Source organism: Larimichthys crocea, chromosome XVIII (assembly GCF_000972845.2).
Source record: "Larimichthys crocea isolate SSNF chromosome XVIII, L_crocea_2.0, whole genome shotgun sequence".
NCBI lineage: Eukaryota > Metazoa > Chordata > Actinopteri > Sciaenidae > Larimichthys > Larimichthys crocea.
In genome coordinates, this window is record NC_040028.1 from 7523222 (window position 1) to 7546658 (window position 23437).

Sequence of the window (23437 nt, forward strand, 5' to 3'; positions counted from 1 at the left end):
TGAGGTACTTATCCATAGTCAATGTGTTAGCTACGATGGACTGCAGTCAGCATGCCCATGTTTAGAGAAGCAGTCAGGAATCCTAAGAACAGAAGCAGAGCTATGTACTGCTGTAAAAATGTACATTGTGAATGCTGCAGATCTGTTTGGGTCATAAAGTTCCTTGATTGGACTAAAATAACACTTAAGGTTTCTATATATTTTAACGTTGGTGTGTAGTTTTCTGGCAATGTCTCAAAACCGATACAGCTACACATTGGACCTAAGCTTAGTGATACGAAGGTTATATGGCTAGTGGCAAAAAAGGATGACTGAGGGCAAGATGAAGCCGGTAAAATATTCTTATATTCTTAATATAATATAAGCATTATATTATCTTTATTTTCTGATGTGTGGGTAGATACTGAATATCAAATCTGCATATCTCTGCTTCTGTGTTGGGACTCCTGTCTGCTTGACCGCCCTCTACTGTAGATAACACACTGACTATGCATAAGTACCTCATACAACCCCACTTCAAAGTAATATAGTATTAATAATACTATCACTTTAAGCTTACACAGTAACAATCATCAATATGTGAGAGATAGTCACACAGTTCATGCAGTTTCTTGGTAACAACCACCTGTTTCTACCAATACTCTCTTTCCACCCATATCCAAACAACACAGAGTCACAGGGATGATGCATCATTGTGCGTCAATGCTACCTATCCAACCGGTCTGAAAAAAGTAGTACCCGAAGTACGTATGAGCAGTAATACATGTGTGCTATAGGTATGATCATTATAGAAAGTGTACCAGCGGGGTTAGTTAAAAAAGTGTTGGCAGGCTTATTTTATCTTGAGTTATATGGAGCTGAGGAGGTGGCATCAGTTCAGCACGCTGTAAAGTTTCAGCCATCATCTCCTCCTTTTCTTCCGTGACGTGCTCATCGCTAAATATATCCTGCCGGGTCAGACACCGATCACTGGCATCCCAGCTTGTTAGTCCTTCTCAAGACTGGGCCTGGTCAACTAAGCCTTGATACAACCACACGAGGCATAAAGCTCCCTGAGGAACTGTAACGCATATCCACGAACCAAAACAACAGACCCCAGGACATAAAAATAATTACAATGCGATTTTGAGGAAGACAGGTTGCAGACTGGAGAAGGGCCAATTACATGGCCTAATGACAAAAGGAAGATGGGGGGAAAAAAAGGTCAGAAAAAAGAGAGGGGAAGAGTGAAATAGGAGAGGGGAGAGAGACACCTGCAGTTGTTGACATACAGGGTGACTCAAAACGATGGCTGGCTTTCCTTAATAAGCTGTCACCAGTCTGTGTATGGCCTTGAACAGACACAGCACACCTGGTGTGCCATGGACAACAAGACAACCTTGAAGGGCCATAGAAAAAGGTGGAAGTTGAAATTCAGCAGGAGGAAATTAACCATGAACTCTTCGCCTATCAAGTAGAACACAGCTGTGCTTCCTCATTTATCTCCAAACATTACCAGCTTCAATGCACTTTACATCGCTCTTGCATTCATTTTGAAGATATTTCAAGTTGATGAAGTTTTCTTAGTCCGGTCACACTGTTATTAACCAATGATAACATTTCCATCGATTGCAGATTGTAATTATGAATCTGTGCGCCACTTAATATGAAAGATTCACCAATCTGCCTTTTTCCCCTCTCTGGATAAATGTTGAAGTGAATCAGACACTTGATCACACTGTGTCGTGCTGTGTCTCTCTTTATGCTTTTCATCCATCTCTCCACAATTATTTTCTTCCATCTCTCTAATTAGCAAATGACAAGCCTGTAATGGGACAGAATGACCATGAACTAGTCCACATCACAATGCTGAAAGACTCTAAGCCAAGACAGCTCAGAACATCTTGTCCTGGTTTTGTAATTCTGTTCTTATGCTCTCCTTAAGAGTCTCAAAGGAAAAGCTGGAGAGTTCTCATAGAAGCTTTTCAAAAGATAAGCTCAAGGATGAAACAACTGATTTTTGTATTCTGGACAATAATGATGTATCCATGAAAATGCAGTTGGCTAGATAAAATCTTAAACATCAGACAACTTCATTTGTAAGAGCTGCTCAAATATTCAAACTTTGGAGATCTAACAAGGATGTACTAGTTCAACGGTAAACTATTTCTGCTTTGACATTTGATTTGGCTTGATAATGAAAATTAAGCATTTTGGCTTCATGGTTGAAATCCATCCAAAGCTGATGTTCTGAAAAGTAAAAATTGCAGTACCTGACAGAAAAAAAAGACTTACTGAGCCATTGTTGAGTCATACTATTCAGCGCCCTGCGGAGGTGCACTGGTCTTTGCATGCTACTTGGCAACAAGAGGCTTATTTATATACCTGTAAATAAACATTAGTTGGAATATTACAAAGAGTTTATCGTTCAGTTTGTACAAAGTCTGATGTCGGCTGATTTTCTGCAACATGACCAGGTTCTATGCACTGCACTAAACAAAGGTGAGTATGTAGTAGTGGTGCATATCAAGCTCTATCCTGCTATTTACAGCTCTTTATCTGCATAACGATTGTGGTTGTCCCAGTTGTCCTTCACCCCAGCCACATCTTTCTGATCTTTACTAGGTTAAACTGAGGCACTCCCAGAAGGGACATGCAATCACTCTCTGCCCGAGGGTCTCCTCCCAGTTGGACATGTCCAGAATACCTCCACAGGGAGGTGTCTAGGAGGCATCCTCAACAGATAAGGTTCTATCCCTTTATGCCTGAGGTGCCAGGCCCTAAGGGAGACCTCACACAACCTATCCTACCTACGATTTATTTAGGAGAAACATTGTGTGTCCATGTGACTCTGAAGGGTTTCCCATGGACAGTCCCAAGTGAGGGCTACAATAAGAGTCATTCAAAGGCTTGGACCCACGAGGCTCATCTGGGCACAATCCAACACAGCACTATGAAGCCAAATGCGCTCACCTCCTGCAAGGACAGGGGTAAAGCTCTGGCACGCTGCCAGCTTGGAAATGAGAAAACAGCATGGACCTCGGTGGCCTGAACCTTGTCAAATTATTTTTTTTTCAGAAGAATATAAAGTGCCTTAGTGCTGGCAAAAATCCCGAAAGCTTTGATTCTCTGTAAAACACATCAGACTAATTGAATATCTGAACACAATGGCACTACTCTCATGCCTCTCCATTCACATGCACATAGGGATTAGGGTATGAATTTATCACCAGTTGATGAGGTCTTATTACACAAAGATCAGTGGTGGCCAGTCTTTTGCTGTGAGAAAAACACAGTTTCACTGTAGCTATGCTTAATTCAAAGAAATTATAATTATATTTTGAGTTCCTCCAGTTCCCCCCAAGGATCAATTTCTTTCTTTTTTTTAACAAAACTTGTAATACTGACTTGTAAAGAGTTTCAAATTGTTCTCCTCCTGTTGGCAGGTTTAACAGACTGAGCGCTATTTCTGGATATTCAAAAAGATACTGTTAAACTCAAAACGATCTGAAAAGCACAAATTTGCCATTGGTGCTGATATTAAAACAGGGTCTTCTCACACAAATTGTAGACCAACATTTAGCAAACTTTATTATAAATGCTGCAAAATGTTTTTCTATGAATCCGTCACTATGGAAAATATCTATTATCTGTTACATATAAGAAACATCACCAATAAATCTAGTAACTGGAAACTAAAGCCTGCTAAAGCAGCCTTTTAAGGGCAGCCAGCATGCCTGCTTGGCAGTATCCTTAGCACAGATTTACACTTTTTCCACTCTTTCCATCTGGCTTTTAAGTTCTGAATTTGCTGAGATAGAGTGTTTTCCTACGACAGATACGAGAGCACCTGCTGGGAACTCTCTCTCCCTCCATTACACATTTCAGCTACTTTCTTTGCAATCACAAACAAACTGTCTTTTCATTTCTTCTCCAACCAACCACACAGACCTCAACAAACAATCTTCTAGTTTAAACTCTCATCCACTGCGTTCAACCTACTCAGTACACAAGGACCTCTTACACTATCTTCTGATCTGTATGATATTCATCATGAACCACCGTCCTCTCATATTGCAGCTTATCTTTCGTAATCAACTTCCCGTGATTGTATCTACCACTGCACTGTATCTCCAAAGTGTGAGGCAACAATATAATGAATATAACAATAATTACAAACACTAGAGACACTTGCATTACTGTATATGCTTCATTCCCCTCCAAAGACGTGTGTCCATTTAATGTCCTGTAGCATTTATTACAAGTCAAGCCCCACTACACACTAACATGCTAACAAATATTTAATTGACAGCAGGAGGTTTTTATAATATATTATGGATGATAAAAATAAATATTTAATCCGGCTGTGAGAACTGTTCTGATCTCAGACAGATATTTAAGCCTTGATGTTATGAAATTATGCAGATTCCTGTCACATGCTATTCATTATCAAGCCGTGCACATCAGCATGTTCTCACCACTGCTGCAAGCAGTTGTATCAACAATGATTTAATGGAAACATGTTATTCATGTTAGCCATCCCTACACTGTGTTTGCGTTCTGTATCTTTTACTCTGTGCTGTCAGGATGTATGTCACAAGAGAAGAAGGGGAGCTGGGCAAACAAGAGAGTCAAAAAAGGTATAAAGAAAGAGGTAGAGCAAATAAAAAGCTCAGTGCAGCCCACTCTTACCTTTGGGAAAACATTATGATTATTACACATTAGTATAATTGGAAACCAGCTGGAAGCTGTGACAAAATAAAGTCCACAGTATACTGAAATCAAACTAATACTAATAATAACTACATAACATGTTCTCACCAACAATATTCCACTTCTTGAACCTAAAGCAGCAAAACTCCAAGTGCAATATTAAGTCCTTATTGCAATATTGAACATGAGTAGTCATTTTAAACATTTGCCATTCTCATCAGGTGAAGATGCCCTGGCGATGAGTCAGGTGTCCACAGGCTGCAAACTGTAGGTACATCTCACGTTTAAAGACAATGATATTACAGTGCCAATTAGACATTTCCATACAGGGAAGGTGAACTTGGCAGTGCATGTGTGTGTGTGTGTGTGTGTATGTGCGTCAGCACGTTACCTGAGGTGGGCGATTTGCTTCTCTCCATGTCGATGGACTGCTGGTTGTCAGAGAGTTCAGTAAGGCCTGCCGCAGCCAATGGCAGCCGAGCAGAAGAAAAGGTAGAGTACACACAGTCTGTCAGATTATTTTATCTTTGCCAGCCGTACAGAGTGTAGAAGAGAAGTCGGTTTGAATGATGTCAGCCACACAAAGCCCTGAGAAAGAGCTTAGAGTACAGGTTATTAAAAATCTTTGGTTCATCTCTGATAAGCTGCATAATGAATTCTAGTACTCAATTATTATTTGTGAATTATTTGGGATTTTCTGAGGATCAAGTCTTCACTAGTGTTTCACACTTGCTGTTTACTTTTCTTAAGTTCTTAAGCTTCATTTTGCTTTCTAGGAGCAAAGTGGCTGAAACCAGATGTGACCTGCACTACCATCTGTTTACTATATTTAAACATTCATTTTAGATTTTCAACCAGATTGCATTAAAATGTCAACTTGACCATAGTTTCTACAGTATGTAGTGCAAATCTCATCATGAAGTAGCTTATACACAACAAAACAAACACAAACTTGATCAGGATCTGATCAAATATGATCACATGCACCAAGCACAGGCCAGAATGAGAAGTCATACCTATTCCCTCTTTAAAACCCAAACGCTGACATTTCTAATTCTTGTTCATATTAGTTTGAATGTGGGGTGTTTAAGCTGTGTTCATCATGGCTTCATTAACAACCACTGAACCGTCACAATTGTTTCATTTCAGTAAAAGTTTCCAGCAAAACTTCCTAATGCAAAATTTCCTTCATTCATTTACATTGGCATTATAAATGAATGAAGGCATTGAAAAGGACTCTGATAAAAAAAAAAGAAAACTTTATTGTAGTCTGAAATTAAAAATGTATTTGCAATCATTAAATAATAGCACACATTTTAGTTTCTTTGAGATGACCAAGGCTTTATTCACCCCACTTACTATTTGTCAGTTAAAATATACATCATGTGGAACATTTATCAATATTTATGACTGCCTTTACTTAACAGATTAAAAGCAGCGTCTCTCTCTCTGCAAGGGCATACTGTTGGACATGACTGGAATATGGGAGTTCTGTTTCAGAATACAAAACAACCACTTTCATTCCAATCATCTCTTTGGTTTGTCCCTTTGTTTCCACATCATCCTTTTCCAGTCCCTATGGCAACAATCCCTACCAGCCCTGTTGTCCTTGTACGTCTCACCAAAACACTGCCCCAACCTCCCCAAATCCCCCACCCGCACACAAACACAGTCCCCCAGCCTTTAGGAAGGCTCGACTTACTCTGATAGGATGTACGGATCCTTTTCTTTGAATCTGAATAAAAGTTAGATAGGCCACGCATGCAAAACTCTGTCAGGCAGGCCCGCATGCCCACACCAGCAGCCACAGAGTCACCAAAAGGTGGTGGGAGGAGGAGGAGGAGGAGGAGGAGGGAAGAAAGGAGTGATGGAAAGGATGGAGGACCAGAATAATAAAAAAAAAAAAGTGTTGGTGGAGATTTAGGGCAGGGAGTGATGAGAGAGGACAGGAGAGTGGGAAAGAGAGAAAGGTAGCAGAGCGATGCATAAGTAAGGTGGTATAGAAGGAAAGGTGGTAAAAGAAAGAAGTAAGCAGAATTGAGGAAGGATGGATGGTGAAAAAATTGAGTTAAGAGATTATAGCATGGAGGGGGGGGGAAGACAAAGGAGGGAAGGGGAGAGAAAAGAACACACAAGCTTAGAGTTGAAAATAAAGTGAGAGCGAGCAGCAACCGAGTTAGTGTCAGGGGAGGACAGAAAAGATATACCCACTACTGCTGCAAACCCGAGAAATGCTGACATGATTGGTCATTCAAGTACTTTGTTAGCAAGTAACATATCATTACTTACAAAGCAGCATCAAAATAAATCTCTTCAAATAAATGGTTTACACTGCATTTTGTTTACATACTTTTTGCCATTTGCCTCTTATTAGGCTGGCATTAATAATGCATTACACTATAATCAGACCAACACACCTAAAATGATCAATAGTTATGCATTGTTTTATGAAATGAATACACTAACTTTGATTTGACATATATATAGTATACACATATACATATGTGTGACAACATCTAAAAATGTTGTGGGAAGGACAGAAGAATAATTTCTAAAAAGTTGGAATGCTTCAAAGAGAAAGAGGAGCTTAAAGATTTAGCCTTTTGTCAATGTTTTGTCTTTGGTATTGATTTAACTCCAGCATAACAAGTGCCTGAGATCATAACACCACCACCTGGGGTACAAAAAAAAAGAGGACCAGTGTCCAATTTATTATTTTTCTTTCCGTTTCTAAATTGATTTTAAAGACCCCAACACAGAAGGAGTTTAAGAAAAAGAGGAAGTTGGGAACAATAAGTGCCGTGGCAGTCAATAAAAGCACTTATGCATCAGCAAATGAAAAGAGTTGCGTCTAAAGCCCAAATTTATCCCTCCATCCACCTTGATATTCGCTTTCACACAAGTCCTGAATACAGGTAAAGCATTTTCAGCTACACTTGTGGGAATTATGTAATAAGAAAGCTCAGTAGTTTAAATTACTTAAAGGTCCTAAGACATCTAAAATATTAAAATACTGGTGCTGCAATGCCGTTCAAATCCAAAGGTTAGAGTGGGGTGAAATAAGAATGGTGTGTTAGACAATCATTTCTGGATGGTGGAGCTAAATATTTTTACAGAAGGGTAAGTATAAAAACGAGGCTTCAGAGACAGTCACTAGCCATGATTGGCAGAGAAAAGGGGGTCAGGGGTCAGGAAGTACAACAAGACCTCTGTGGCTTTTGACTACAGATCTAAACTCAAGCAGGACTAAAAACAGAAAGGACAGAGAAATCAAACAACAACATGCATAATAATGCCACTGTGGAATGATACGCAGCTTGTTAACATGCACTTCATATCATAGTGCAGATGTGACAGGCATACTGATGATGGACGGGTGTTTGTTTTAGTTTTTGCATCTTTATTATGTGAGAGAAAGAGAGAAAAGAGAGGAGAGAAATAAGGTGGGACTGATACAGCTTTTGAATACTGATAAAGCTTCTTATGTTTTTGGAATTTGTTCGTAGATTAACTATATTTTATGTAAATTTGTTCTAAGTTTGACCCTTTTCTTGTTTCTTTCTCACAACTTCATCCAGGTAGATAACACTAAAGATTCTTAATTTAATCACAAATAAAACATGGTTTTATTGAAATAAGGTTAATATAAATATGTCTATTTATGATTATGGTTAATAATCAAATTGTTATAGTGTCACTGAATGCCTCCCTTTTACAGTCTAATAATATTCTATCCATTGTGTACTATAACCAGTAGTGTCAGTAGTATTCAGATCCTTTACTTAAGTAAAAGCAATACCACACAATAAAATACTTTGGAAATAAATGTAATGTAATGCAAAATCAAATTCAGAGATATATTATTACAAAATCTATGTAAATTATTGGATTTTATATTCTTATATACATGAATTTGTTATAGAAACGAATGTTGCTCCTGGTGGAACTAACTACCCTATATTCTGTTGTCCAGTTCAACTGTAACAGTATTAAATATTAATTGTTTTCTATTAATATTTCATAAACAAGAACCTCACAGTATGTACTATACTTGAACACATGTACTTAGTTCCCTTCCATCAATGAAGGTATTGGTAGGGGAAGGTAATAGCCTGATTAAACAACAGTGAGCAGGTTAAGCGCTTGGCATTGATGAAATATACAGGAAATGTTAATTAAATGGGCATCATTAATGTCAGATTATCCATGAAAGATCAGATCAGAATCTTCATAGATCAGTCTAACCTTGGAAAGAAGAACAGACAGAAGGAGTGGACAGAAGACAGAAGAAATAGAGATAGACAGATAGAGTGGACAGGAGAATAGGAAACAGGTGATAGACGGGATGCAGTGACCTCATTCTTGTCACCTTATTGTGTGGCTGCACAATGAGTCAGTTGTGTACGTGCATGCGTGTCAGGATCCCAGTGGTGTGTGTGTGTGTTACCTGAGGTGGACTGTCTATTCCTGCGGGGGGAGCGGGTAAGGCGCTGGTAGGGATCGGCGGCTCCATACAGATCCAGTGTCGACATACACAACAGGATGGTTTTCTGCAAGTAGTCCACCACCGCTAGGCCATTAGAGTTCCCAAACGCCAAACTGGATACACACAAACAACAAGGAGGCACGTGGACATGCACAGACACACACACAGGCATTTGCATTTACATGGGGGAGAAAGAGTCAGCTGTGACAGTTTATACTGTCGGCAGATTTATTTTAAGTTATTCTCACTGGCATTAAAGGTGCTACATGTGGCATTATCAAACATTGACAAATTAACTGTGACATTTTAGGGTAATTAGTGTCAACAATAGCTTGTCTTTATCTCACACTGCTATTGTTCCTGTTTTTGAATATTAATACCAGATATCCCATAAGCCCCATTAACACTTCCTCTGGCTTAACTGATCAAGAAAAACGTCTTGGCAGTCATTTTTTTCTTTTTGTCTTTGTACAAAAAAGGCTCCAGTTGATCAGGCGTTAACCAGAATTAGACGCTATTCACGACAAATGACTCGATCACAGACTTTCAATTCAGCAAACAGGGAAACAATGATGAAGTGAGGCAAATATATAAATGTCACTCAACCTTCCGCTGCCCAGTTTTCTCCCATATGCACCAGATGTCTGGCTCAGTTTACATTACTGTCACATGGTAAGATGGCTGAGACCACAACAAGAGCATCCAATTTGGAACCAATTTGTTGTTGTGTTTGAAAGAGCTATTATGTCATGTACTCTGTGTAAGCAACAATTTACCATAAACCACGGTCATGCATTTAAAATCATATCAGTCAGAATACACTAGAAAGCCATCAAGTGCAAAGGCAGCAGTGGACAAACACTATTCTTATCTAGTCTTTCATTCAGCTTATAATAACAACAACAAAACAGACAGTACCAGGAAACTACGTTCATAGATTGAAGCTAAAGGCTTGACAGCTGGAGAAAATTGTCTGCGATCCGTGTTATTTTGGTCATGAATGGGATAATAGCAACTTTAATCTCCTACTTTTTACTTCCAATTTCAGAATGGCCAAAAGGAATTCATTCAGTCCAATGCAATAGCATTATAACCTTCATTAACTTCTTGAAACCTAACCTGACAGTGAGGACTATGCACGTGTGTGTGTGTGTGTGTGTGCGGCCAGGGAAACAAAAAAAGAATAGAACAAAATAAAACAATTTCCGCAATGCTGTGAGTAGCTTTAGAGGAGGGAGGGAAAGCGTGGCCCTGCCTTGACCCGTAAAGAGCTTTTTTAAAGAGCTGTGATTTTATATCTGCCAACAGAACATCTCTTGACAGCAAAACTATACAAGTGGTGTCATTCAGCTTCCCTTCAACATGGCACATTTTAGAAATTTGTGAATTTGAAAACTGAAATGTATAAAAAACAATAAAACAAAGGAGACAGAAGATGAGGAAACAGCAGAAAGAAGTAGAAGATGAAATGATGACTACTTAATCTATTTTTACTTGTTTCCAGACAGACTCAGGAGTCTAATATACTATCTTCATGCCTGCACACACTGTAAATGAAAGCCCGATGCTGAGCATTTTTGGGTCTTAAATCAGCTCTACCTGTGTGAACACACCGATTTTGACTGCAGTATGCTGTAAACAAGCATGCTTGCCGACCCTGTATCCCAATATTCAAAAGATTTGAGTCCTCACTTTTAAAAAGCCTTGTTATTATTAATAAGTACATGAGTTCAGGTGTGTAGTTCTCTCCCCCTTTTAATTGCAGGCAATAAAAGCAACAATACTAACCATAACCATGCAAAATGTAATCCTACCCTCATCTGTCATTTTTTTAAATACCAGAACAGCTTGTAGTGGATTATTACTTTAAATAAAAGATACATTATTACTGACTAATAACTGCTGCTGGGACTTTAATGGTCTACAACCACAGTGTATTGTCATCTTATATTAGTCAACCTTTAAAGTATGCCTATGATGCTCCAGAAATTGAATTATGCATACACACAAGCATGCTGTGTGCACTTTAGAGTCAGTGTGTTAGATGATTTCTTTTTAAGTTTGAACCACTGTGCATGCAGTTCCTCTATTACAACTTTAATAAACAGGAACTATCTGGTGCTAAGCTAAATTAAAGCTATAGTGTAAACCAGCCATGTTCAGTTTATCTGCTGTTCCTGAACTCTCATGTGTAATCTTTTTCTCTTTTGTCCAAAGTCAATTTGTGCAAACTTCCCTAACCTCTAACAAGTATGGCCTGAATACAGACTAGCATAGACGTGGAGCCAATCAGAACTGTAGATAAATAATATTATTAATATTCTTAATCTAGACGGACAAATGACTAATTACACAGATGGATAGGTAGACCAGCTGACAGACAGACAGACTGTCATGCATCTGGACACTTACAGGCCATAGGCTGAGTTGATGTCCAGGCTGGTGATCTGTTGTGGAGGTTCTCCATCTACCCACAGCAGCTGGATGACCAGCTCTGCCTGGTAGCCAGGAGGGACACGAACCATCCGGTCCTTCACCCTAAACAGACATGGAGAAGAGTTTAGATTACTGTGTAATATAAAAACAGTACTTAGTAGCAAAGAGACACAAATGTATATGCTTGCATCATAAAAATTACCTGGGAAGTCCAATAAGTAACAGCTAAACAGTTAGTATGCATGGGAATACAGTTAAAACTGCAGACAAACAAAAGCTATGCATTTTGTGATCTTACTTAAGGCAGGGGATGCTGTCTTTGATACCCTCGGGTGTCCCACTGCCGGGGCTAGCTGGGTGTTGGTGATGGGGTTGGGGTGAGTGGGAGCCGGGCTCTGTGAAGCAGGGATTGTTTTCATTCTCGGATGGAGAGATGACATCTTCCGACTCACACTGTAGGCGCACCTCTAGCGACTGATTATGACACAGACACAAATATATGGATTAATCTATCATAATAGCCAACTAATCACATTTTTCTTTTTTTTTTAAAAAAAAGGATGTCACTCCTTGTGTTTTGATGATAATCTCACCACTATCTGAGTGTTGGCATCTTGTTTGCTGAAGCGATACAGGATGATGTGGGCTGAGATGCCAACCACACAGAAGATGCGACTCTGAGGGCACCAGCTGACCATTTGAATAGCAAATGGATCTTCCTCCACCAACTCAGCTGCTCGGCCTTCACCCAGCTTTGGCTTCTCAAACACTTTGGAGGTCTTCAGTTTGTATAACATCTGTAATGTGACTGGTTGGATAAATGTTTATTATGGTGAAAATACTGTGAAAGCGAAATATATTGTGAAGGTCAAAACACATACATGGAGAAAAAAAACTGACATTGCCAGGGGAGCAATGAAGGAATATGTTGCCTAGTGCAACTGTACAGTATGATGTTAGTGCTTTTAAACAAGTTGTATGGATAGATAAGCTTTATCAGGCCATGCCTGGTACACAAACCTATAGGTAGGACGTTTTTACAGCTTGCTGTTCTCCACAATCAAGACAACAACACAACACTCAAAAAAATGTATAAATGCAGTTTTTTTGTTTTTTGTTTCTCTAAAATTCTCTTCACAAATTTGTTAAATCTGTGTCAGTAAGCACGTCTCCATACCCAAAATAATAAACATCTTTTAAAAATACGTTGTTTAGGCAATGAACTAGAGCTACAGTTCTTTTTTCCCAGCAAAGTCATGATCTGCTATGCTTCTGATTGGCTAGTATTTGTTGCCTTCATTGGAATATCAGGGTTATAATAGGGAAAAAATACTATTTATTTAAACAGCCTGAGTCGAACAAAAAAAACAAAAAAAAAAAACAGAAAAGCTTAGAGTGTGGACTTACTTGCAGATGCGTCCCAGAACTTAATCGATCCATCAGCATGTCTGAACAAAGGGAAAGATTTTTTTTAAACTTTATTTATTTATTTATTTTTTGTTGACTTGATTAGGAAATAAAGAGGATATGTATGGTATTTAACTTTACACCTTATTACAGACTTTTCAACTTTGATACAATATTAATTAAACAATACCTAATATCTCTTTCAATACAACAGCAAGTCCTAGATATACAAACTAGGGAAAGATTTGTAGTTTTAATGGCAATGTTTCCCACAGACTGCAAATGTAAATGAGCTGAATATTAGATTTTATCTGAAGTGACGATAGTGAAGTAACACTACTTCTTGCTTTAACTGGACTTAACTCACATAGAAGTTATTTCGGCCTTGAGGATTACTGATTTTGAATGTTAGCCTGTGCAGGGATCATCATCTGTCCATTATTTATCGTTTCTGATAACTGAAGTGAAGTTGAATCAATTTAGGAATTGTAGGTGTACTACAGAGGACATATCTCTACGGTTGGTTGGTTTCATATGTCTAGACTGCTGCTGATATCTGTGAGTGTTGCCTAAAAGTAGACATCACCCAGTGTGCACTCTTCAGAATAAGTTAACATCTCTGTCAACCCCTTACAATGCAGTATGGCCCCAGGTTTCACTGTGCTGGGGAAGTACAGACCCAAATCAAACTTCTAAAGCACAAAATATAAATCAGTTGTCTTGTCCTGTTGTCTGCTCCAGTGGCATGAGCAAGGAGATGCAAATGCTGGAGATTCTCCTAACACCTTAGGCCAAAGGTTGCCATGTGTTTAGACCTAAATAATATATTTCTGTCATTATACCTGACTTACCCTGTTATTATAATCTCTGGGTAGGTGTAGGAGCCTAACGTCCATGTTCCTCCACTGATTGGCCACTCCTGACATGGTTAAGAGAGAGTGTTGATTATTTTGAAAACCTAATCAGATCATCTTGTCTTTTTCTACTATTGGACTCTGTCGGTAAGATTTCATTTTATTCCAAACACACATGCTTTCATCTTCAAATATGAAACAATACTGATTAAAATGACTCATATGCAAATGAGAACCCACAATTTGCTTCAAGTTCATAGCAGCAAGCGTTTTTCTTCACGAATCCTGATGATCATTCACATTACAATTGGTGACCCTTTTTTAAATTTTTTTATTATTAAACAGTGGCACCATTCAGGCATATTCATATACAGTGTGCAAAGAAATCACTTTGAAAAAATTACTACAAATATTTTTAGATATTTTTTAGATATTTTCTAAAAATAGTCACAACATGACTAAACATTGTAATTACCAAAAAAATATATATTATAAATTACCATCATACCACCATCAGGACCATCATATTTTCCGTATCCTACCTTTTGGCTGTAGCCAGTCTTCTTGTGTTTAGCTCCTATAGAGTAGAGGATGGGGATAATGTCTGGTGGACACTCTGCAAAATAGGCTGTGCAGGTAACCGGAGACTCATGGACGTCCATTGGGTACGGGTTCTCAAAGACAGGGAAGCTGCAAGATACGTGATATAACATAACTATGATGACAAGATAGGAAGAAATGGACGTTGAAGTCATCATAAAATAACATCAAGGAGATACTTGATCTGCACGGCATTGTCTGTTAATTAAATCAGAATAATGCAAATTAAGGTTGCATACTTTAACTAGATTTTCAGATCTGTTCACTAAACTTAAAAAACTGAAGTACTGTTACTAAGATGTATGAAAATTTGCAAAGTCATCTATGCTCCGCCATCAGATTGCAGCTGAGGTAAAAACGGCACTGCTATGTGCCATCATGCAGGTGTGCTACTGAACCATATGTAGATAGTTTGTGCCAAATATTAATTATTTTTTGAACAGTAAAATTTAAAAATATGAGTGTTATCAGCTATCGCATCTGCATCCTCTGGGTGCAGTCCATGGACTTATTTATAATGGGCAATTTAAACACAATTAACAGCTAATCAATGAGCTGACATTGTCAACAGAGACGATTTGGACAAGTTAAAACTACATTAAGCCTTATCAGGAGACATTTATATCTAACAGCTTTAATTAGGTAACCTAAATAACCAGGTTACATAATTTATACATTTCACACTGAAGGCCTTATTTATAGTATTTGTTAAACCTGTAAGAACTGCTCCACATCAGCACCTTTCAGCTTAACTTTTATTCCCTACAATACAGTGATAACAAGGTAATTTCATCTTCATACCAAGAGTAAAATGTCTTTATTGAAACATTTAGCCCTTTTCATTTTCCCTGAAGTGTAACTTTGAGTGACACTGGTTTGTTCTTTAACGCCTTCATTTTGTTATAGACTGTGACAGGATTTGGCTTATGGATAAATGATATAAGTAGTGTTTGCCCCTGAGGTAATGCCAGGTGATATCATCTCATGTCAAAAGTTGACATGTGATGATAGGACTTCACAGTCACATGGAGCTTAGCTGCTGGAAGGAAGTGTTTTATGTGAAACACATACTTGCTCTGTGTCAGATCCACCACAATTAAGTCCTTCTCCAAAAGCACCACCACTGCGTAAGGCTCCTGCACCTCTGTAAGACACAAAGCCAAGCTGAAGAGGATAATGCTTAATCCATTTTTACACTACAATCACAAACATAAAAAGATGTTCAAAGTGTTTTGGGACAATATTTAATTCTTTCACAGCCCTCTTTGTGGCAACCAAGAAACTACTCACCGTTGTTGTAAGGAGTCTCGCAGAGTGCCATAAACTCTACAATAGGATAGTCCATCTCCAGCACAGTGATGGCCTTGCCGTGCATTATGGTTAATGTTGGCCGCCGTCCTGCCTTGTCATATGAAAGACCCCCAGAGAAGATAATAAAAGGGTCACTGTTGTGGAGAAAGAACAGGACTTTAGGAAGACTTGTTCTGTATCAATGCTAGCGGCAGTAGCACTAACAAGCCACATAATGAAATAAATGGCAGAATGAATGAATAAATCAATTAATCAGACAGATAAACTATTTACAAATAGTTTAACTGTCTGATTATTGATTAGATTGATAAATCTGATTATGTGGCTTAGAATCTATTTATAAGCCACTAACCAAACACATCTGTGAAAAATGAATGAATGAAATCTACATGTACATAAAAATAACAATTTCGAATCTCTAATCACGAATAAATTCCCTAATTTTGCTAAAGCTTATAAAATGTGTTCCAATTAAAATGTGTTATTTCATCCCCCATTAGCACATTATAAGAGGCAATTATAAAATTTTGTTTTGTAAAAACACAAATGATTTTTCTGTTGGTTGCTCATGATTATCACCAAGTGGAGTCTCATAAGAAACTTCATAAGAAATCTTTTGAATTAACTACCCGGAAACTTACAACTTAATGAAAACAGGCAAATTGGATCTGAACATTAGTTTTCAAAGCAAATATTGTACCTGCTTCTCGAGGTCTTGTACTCCACTTTGAGTATGGGTTTACATGACTCCTTTCTCCCGTCCTTCTGTATCTTTCCTGATTTAGAAAAATAGCAAAATAATGGACAAGATTTCAGGCCAATATCACATTTACTGTTACTATTCTACTGAAACTAGTACATAGTTTTTGGTATGTAAGCAGTTTGATCAGGTTACTTTTGTGTAACATAAGCCTGGTGTAATTTCCTCTTGACATGACAATTCAGTTTGCCAAATCATAAGCACAATGCAATTCATGTTATTTCAAATATGCTTGTTTAAAAAAATCCCAGCTGGAGGGCAGAGGGACCTTGGATTTCAGTTCATGGTCACCGTGCACTGAACAAAAGTATTTCTGAAAAAATGTGAAAAACATATAACAGATTTTCTGCTTCTGGGTTTACAAAATGGAATACATCATTTTTTTTCAAATATTATCCGGATGCCAGATCTAGATAGGAATTAATTAATAAAACGAAAGGATGACTATAATAAAAATAAACAAATATCCATCTTCCTATGCTGCATCTATTAAATATATATGTACTGCAGCGAGAGTCTCAATTTTCTTTACTTGTCAAAACAATGAAAAGTGGATGTAAAGAAGTATTTTTAACGTAACTTCTCACTAAAAGCAAACACTTGCATAGTTGCAACTATTGCATGGTTGCATTTTGTGTTGCCAAATACATTTTGAAGGAAACACTTTCAGCACAAAACACAAAAGTGGTCAGGGTGGATGGTGAGTGTCCAAATCACAGTATTTTGACTCTGGATCCCAAATTTGGTTGAAACTGGAAAAAGATGATGGTTTTGCTTCAACAATGACTAGGTATTGCCAGCTTTGCAGACATTAATCAATCATGCTTTAGTTGCCAGGAATAGATATCGTATGGAAAACAAATTAAATACATTAAGGGTGAACATTTAGCAAAGTTGATAAGAAGACATTTTGGAGATAGCAAGGTATAATTTCCATATATGTTTCATGTAAAGGTTTTGTCATTATGAGATACAATCTGTGCTCCGCTGCATTTCCTACATGTACGTACATGTGATTTCAATTTGGTTTTTAATTGTTTACACATTGCTTCTTATCCATAATCTCTGTCAGGCAGCCAAAGCTCTGGCTAACAGTGATTTATCATCAGTGAACAGGCTCAAAGGTGCAGGATTACAACACACACTGAAATGTCAAAGCAGAAAAAGGACAGAGAAAAGGGAAATGGAATAGCAGAAAAATAAAAGTAAATACACAAACATCTTGATGTGATATTGTGATATTGGTCGCACCCAGGGCTGTATAAAGATTTAACCTGACACATGAAATGGTTTCAAGCATTTGTTGTTACATGTCAGTATGTGTATACACTGTTATTACTATGTAATCTATACAGGTGGACAAATATAAAAGAAAAATCAAATGGAAAAAACAAAAATTGCCATATACTTTCATTTGTTACATTGATGACGATTTATAGTTAATCCACGTGTTTATGTTTAATCTTGTCTTTCCTCTTAAAATAAATTACCTCGTAGCCATCACACTCCTTCTTCCCTCTGGGTTACTAACAGTTTACATTAATTAGTGTAAGCATTAGCTCAAACAATTGTTTGTTCATTTGTCTCTCAATGACACAAATAAATAAAAACTTGACTGCTGTGATCCAATACCAGCTCGAAGTGCATGTTTAAACTAAACTACCAGAAATACACTATAAATGTTGTTGTCCTAACGGAGATTAAACCAATCTGGATTACTCTCTGATTAAAGTGTTTCTTAATTTCTATCAGGTTCAATTTCATTATGTTTTCTGGTTTTATTTGGAATAAAAATATAAATAAATAAATATAAAAATAATCATTTGCCTACACATACTGTATATGTACAATAAAATATAATGATGAATGATGCATAGACACCCTATGACGTGAGGCTGATTGCTCTGGAAAATGGCTTTGCTGGGGCAGTTTTTGTAGTGGTAACAAGATTATTCTATGTTGTTGGCGGACAGCTCAGGTTCAAACCAATGTGGACAGCAGGCCTCCGGTCTGCCTCTAGCTTCCAGCATGACATGTGAGCACAACAAATAGCACAGCAAGTGACAGCAGCATCCAGCAAGCAAAGCAGCAAGCTACGCTGGGTCTGCTGGTTGTGTGATAAATGACTTACATTGTCCTGCCAGAATGAGTTCACATATCTATTTTGTAACAGACTAAGTTCATTTATATACTTCTAGAACAGAGGTAGACAGTTTCATTCCCAGGGAATTACATGTTTACTGTTAACTTTTCTTCTTTTTCATATTCTTACTTAATCATTATGTCATTTTCAGGACACTCAGTTCAAATCCCCTGTCTTTGCACTCTCACCCTGCGTCATACCAAATGTCTGACAAATATCTGGAACATAAACAATCTGTTGTATTTGACCATGTTCTATGGTCTATTGCCCTGTCCCTAACATTCACCGCCCACGTCCTTCACTCTTGCCTTCCTGTTTTGTGATTTTGCCTGAGATCACAGCTCACAGCAGGGAGTTTATTCATCACCAGAGAGCTAACAAGGTCGGGATGCCCTGCCAGCACGCAAACAACGCCAGAGTAGGAGAGAAACAGAAAGAGGCCTAGGCAGGGGAAGAGTACACAGAATTTTGTGCGGAGTGAAAGTCATTCATTTAAACCGGTGTCTGCATATCATAGACAACCTATGAAACATTAATTAATGTTACAATCAATACTTAAAGTCAGAAGTTTATTCTCATTTGGATTATATTCTATTCATGTCTGCTATGCTAAAAGCCCAATGACCCACTTTTTCCAGCATGTGATCATCAAAATGTCATGTTCAAAAAAAGAAAAAGAAAGTATCCCGTGAGTGTGCATCTCACCATGAGGGAAGGTGACCTGGAATGGCTTGGTGGTGTTTCTGAGGTTCCACATCGTCAGGCTGCCATCTGAGTGACTGCACATGAACTGCTTCCCTTCATGATGCCAGCCGACCGAATGGATGGCCTGCACCAATGAGACAGAGTGAATGGATTTTTACATGTGACATACTGTAAACATATGGGTGAAAAACTAAAGAAAAAAAAATCATAAAGTTTGTTAGTAAGGTTCCATCACAAGCCTCCAGGCCATTTAGTGTTTTGATGATGGCGGTGCAGAGCGCTGTGCAACACACTGCTCCAAAATCTCCCAAGGGTATTCAACCACCTACAGGACCCTTAAAGTCCCCTGAATTCTCATTCGCATAAAAGACTGCAAGGGTCTCCGTAAGGACCAGTAGAATCTCCTCACAGGTCGCTGGAACATCTTGAAGAACCACTAAAATATCTTAAAGACCCCAAAAGGACCTTTAGAACCACTTCAATGACTAATATAACCTCTAGAAGATTATTAATGGCAACTAAATGCTGGACCCCTTAAACCTTTTCAGTGACCACTACCATTATCAGTTACTAAAACCTCTAGGACCTCTCTACTGACCACTAGAATCTCCTTAATGACCCCTTGAACATCCTAAGGAACCTTTTCACTGACCACTACAACTTCCCTAATGACCACTATAACCCCATAGATGTCCCTTTGAACCTTCTTCAGATTCTTAAAATAACATAATGAAGTAAGGAATGTAAAGGGTGTTAGTAAAACCCAGCCGGGGTTGTTCCTTTAATCTGCATGTCAAAATGTTTAAGATTGTTTCAGATGTTTCATAACATGTCCTCATTTCAATGATAATCAATCTATTAAAATTCATTTAAAAGAAATATTAATAAAGGGCAACCTGCTTCCTTGAAAAGATGGTTTGTTATTAAGGTCGGCATGGCGGTGCAGTGGTTAGCCTCACAGCAAGAAGGTCCCTGGTTCGAACCTCTTTAGTGAACTTTCTGCCTGCGTGGGTTCTCACCAGGTACTCTGTCTTCTTCCCACAGTCCAAAGACATGCACTTAATAAGTTAACAGGTGACTCTACATTGCCCATATTAGAAGTTATATGAATGTTTTTTCTTCTGTATGTGTCAGCCCTGTGATGAACTGGTGACTTGTCCAGGGTGTACCTGGCCTCTCGCACAAAGCCAGCTGGGATAGGCTCCAGCCTCCTGTGACCCTGATAAGGATAAGCGGATTCAGATAATGGATGGATGGAGGGTTTGTTATTGGTGTTATTATCTACAGCATCAGAACTATGTTAACAAAAAAATGCACCTGACAATATTCTTATAAAGCAGCACGAGCCACATCTGCTCCACCACCTGTCGAGGTCTATCAAGTATACAGCCAAATAAATACTAATAAAGCTGCTCTAAGCAGTGTAGAAAGGGAGACCGCACGGGGAATGATTTCTACAGCATGTAACGTAAAATGGCAAAATATTGTTCTCTATAATGTTCATGATGTTTTAATGCCTTTTCCACAGTTGAACAACTGAGGTGACACTGCAGCAACACCACAGGAGTGAGGACCACATGTGCTTCCATCAGCATTTAGAAATTGAGCTCCAGCCATGTAACATTTACATATGATTTCTATTTCTGCCAGACTGTGTTTCTCTAGCTCTTTAGTATGAACCCAGTCACCCACAGATACATAATTTTACATTTATCTACCATTTAATTAAAAAAATAGCAGAAAATCTTCAAAAACAAACTCAACTTTCTTCAACTGACATTTAACCAAAGTGTAATTCTTGCCCTTACTGGGGATAATTTCCATCTTTAACATATATTTTATGTCTAAGCGTATCTAGTGTAGTCTTTAGGAGAGCTCCTTAAACACATTATTCACAGCTATTCTTGTCAAAGGTATAAAGGTTATCAAACCAGGGAATGCTGTGAGGGAATTAATGTTTTTTTTTTGTGCAATTTTTTATCCCCACTCTAGTGTCAAAATGAATTCCTCCGAAGATATTTGGCCTGATTTTGTTCTAAATTAACCTTTCCTGATTTGCACGTCCAGTGTGAGCCGCCTTGCAGTATTTGGCAGATGGAATGGAGCCTTTGGGTGCCTTTCATTATGCTAACGTGTCTCCTCACTTCCGTCACTCACATCTCTTCCTTGTGTCTTCACTGTGAGTGACGTGCAGAAGAGAGAGAGAGAGAAAGAAAATGAAAATCTCTACAAAAAGCTGTTGAAGTTTGTTTAGGATAATCTATTGTCAATGACACAGGTTGAGGTGCAGCATTTATACATCACACCACTTGAGAAACGACTTTCACATACATTAGGATACATTTGTGTTTCCTCACTTTAAACTCCCCCAGAAGCCTCCTTACTCCTCAAAGGTGCATTTACGGGTTGTAAGATCCTCTATAATAAAAAGCGAGAATTATTTTCAGGTCACAGGGTGACAGAGAAAGCAAGGGAGCATAAGTTAACATAATAAAAAAACACCCCATGTTGCATGTTTAACCCAAGAAGAAGAGGAAATTCAGAGATTTCTGTTGGACCTTTCTAATTAGCTACACTAGTTTGATGCTTCTTTGAACAAGTGTGACTGTTATTTGTGTTAAGCACAATGCATGTACACAGACGTCTAAAAAGGTCATAGGTTGCCAGTTCGTTTCCTTCCACATACTGTATATGTGTGAATTTGAAGCATTTGATGAAAACAAGCTTGGATTTGAAATTGTTTCAACCATGTTCATACACGTTCATACATCCACATCCATGACTACATTTTTTATGGCTGAAACTGTGGACCTAACCAATGGACAGAGTGAGCTAAAGAGCAGTTGCTTACAGCTAATGAAAGGTGTTAATCAAAAACAAAATAATAACCCAAAAACCCTTGTGTCTTTGCGTGATGTAACTGGTGTTGTTTCTCTGTACTCGGCTGAAGAGATGTGAGCCAGAGATGCTATGCCACGCTGGAGGTGGTGCACATGAAACCACATTAATGGATGTGAGCAGGATGTGACTCTTCACAGGAGATGAGTGATTGCAGCGGATACAGCGGATCAGTGCCACAAGGTGAAAATGTCTACAGGGCAAATTGGGTTTGAGGCCACAAAGAGACAGATTTGATGATGAGTAACATGTGTGTTTGAGAGTGGTTGTGTGTAGGTGTGTGCGCATGCATTCTCAGACTGACCTTGGATAAAATGTCCAAAGATAAACTCTGTACTGTACATTCGATCAATTTGCATCTAATCTCTAAAGCTGTGGTTATTCTAGTTTTAGTTACATTGTGGATTTAATTAGGAAGACTTGTTGTTAGCTGATAATGAGAAGCATGTAATGAACCTTCAGCACACTACTGTACTCTGGAAAATGCTACAAAAGAGTTATTATGATATAGTGGAGCAGCACTTAATGCTGCTCTATCTTTATTTCAAAATATCTCATATTACTAACAAATACACACCCTGGCAAATGCCACAGAAAATATGTAAACCAAACATCTTAGATACCAAGAAAAAAATCTCTTGTTAGTCTCCGCTGCTAACTAGAGGAAATGGCATCAAACATTCTTTGTCAACCACATCTTCACCTGTTTGAACTGACGCCGCTGTGCGATCTGTCAGAGGCAGACTGGCATGAGCATGGTGAAGTCCTTCCAATTACTACCCGATCAAACAGCAGTAATTGGTTGGCAGACAAACAGACATGGCATTCTAGCACTTGACATGACAGAAGACACTTTGTTGAAGATAATACAAGTTGATGCTGTTCAAAGATGAAAAGTGTGCTCCGTTTTGTTGGGACTAAAAAAGAAAAAAAGAAAGAAAAAAAAGCTAATTTCTGTCACTGAATGGGATAAGTGATGGGAGAAAGATGGAAAGACCAGACAGAGGCTGTTACAGGCCCAATACGTATTCATGCACCTTTTTCCTTTTCTTTTTAAAGTGATCTATGCTTTCATTATTACTGGATCTCAGCTTTCTTAAAGCCATCTGCTGATGTTTAGAGTTTGTTAATGACTGAATGCTTGA

General features: G+C 38.3%; 1 protein-coding gene across 13 annotated transcripts in view; it reads right to left on the minus strand.

The window, feature by feature from the left end:
* Positions 1-23437, minus strand: part of stxbp5l (syntaxin binding protein 5L) — a 128169-nt gene that overhangs the window by 22324 nt on the left and 82408 nt on the right. For 8 of the 13 annotated variants that reach the window (XM_019268937.2, XM_010741742.3, XM_019268934.2 and 5 more), the window contains exons 8-20: positions 19395-19518; positions 16487-16562; positions 15766-15920; positions 15547-15619; positions 14418-14565; positions 13873-13940; positions 13022-13062; positions 12208-12422; positions 11913-12088; positions 11591-11716; positions 9140-9291; positions 6395-6463; positions 5084-5149 (exon numbers count right to left, since the gene is read on the minus strand). In XM_019268937.2, the coding sequence (XP_019124482.2) occupies positions 5084-5149; positions 6395-6463; positions 9140-9291; positions 11591-11716; positions 11913-12088; positions 12208-12422; positions 13022-13062; positions 13873-13940; positions 14418-14565; positions 15547-15619; positions 15766-15920; positions 16487-16562; positions 19395-19518 (1489 nt within the window). The remainder of the gene's footprint in view (positions 1-5083; positions 5150-6394; positions 6464-9139; positions 9292-11590; positions 11717-11912; positions 12089-12207; positions 12423-13021; positions 13063-13872; positions 13941-14417; positions 14566-15546; positions 15620-15765; positions 15921-16486; positions 16563-19394; positions 19519-23437) is intronic. The other 5 variants (XM_019268938.2, XM_019268935.2, XM_027290995.1 and 2 more) reach the window with 1 other exon arrangement.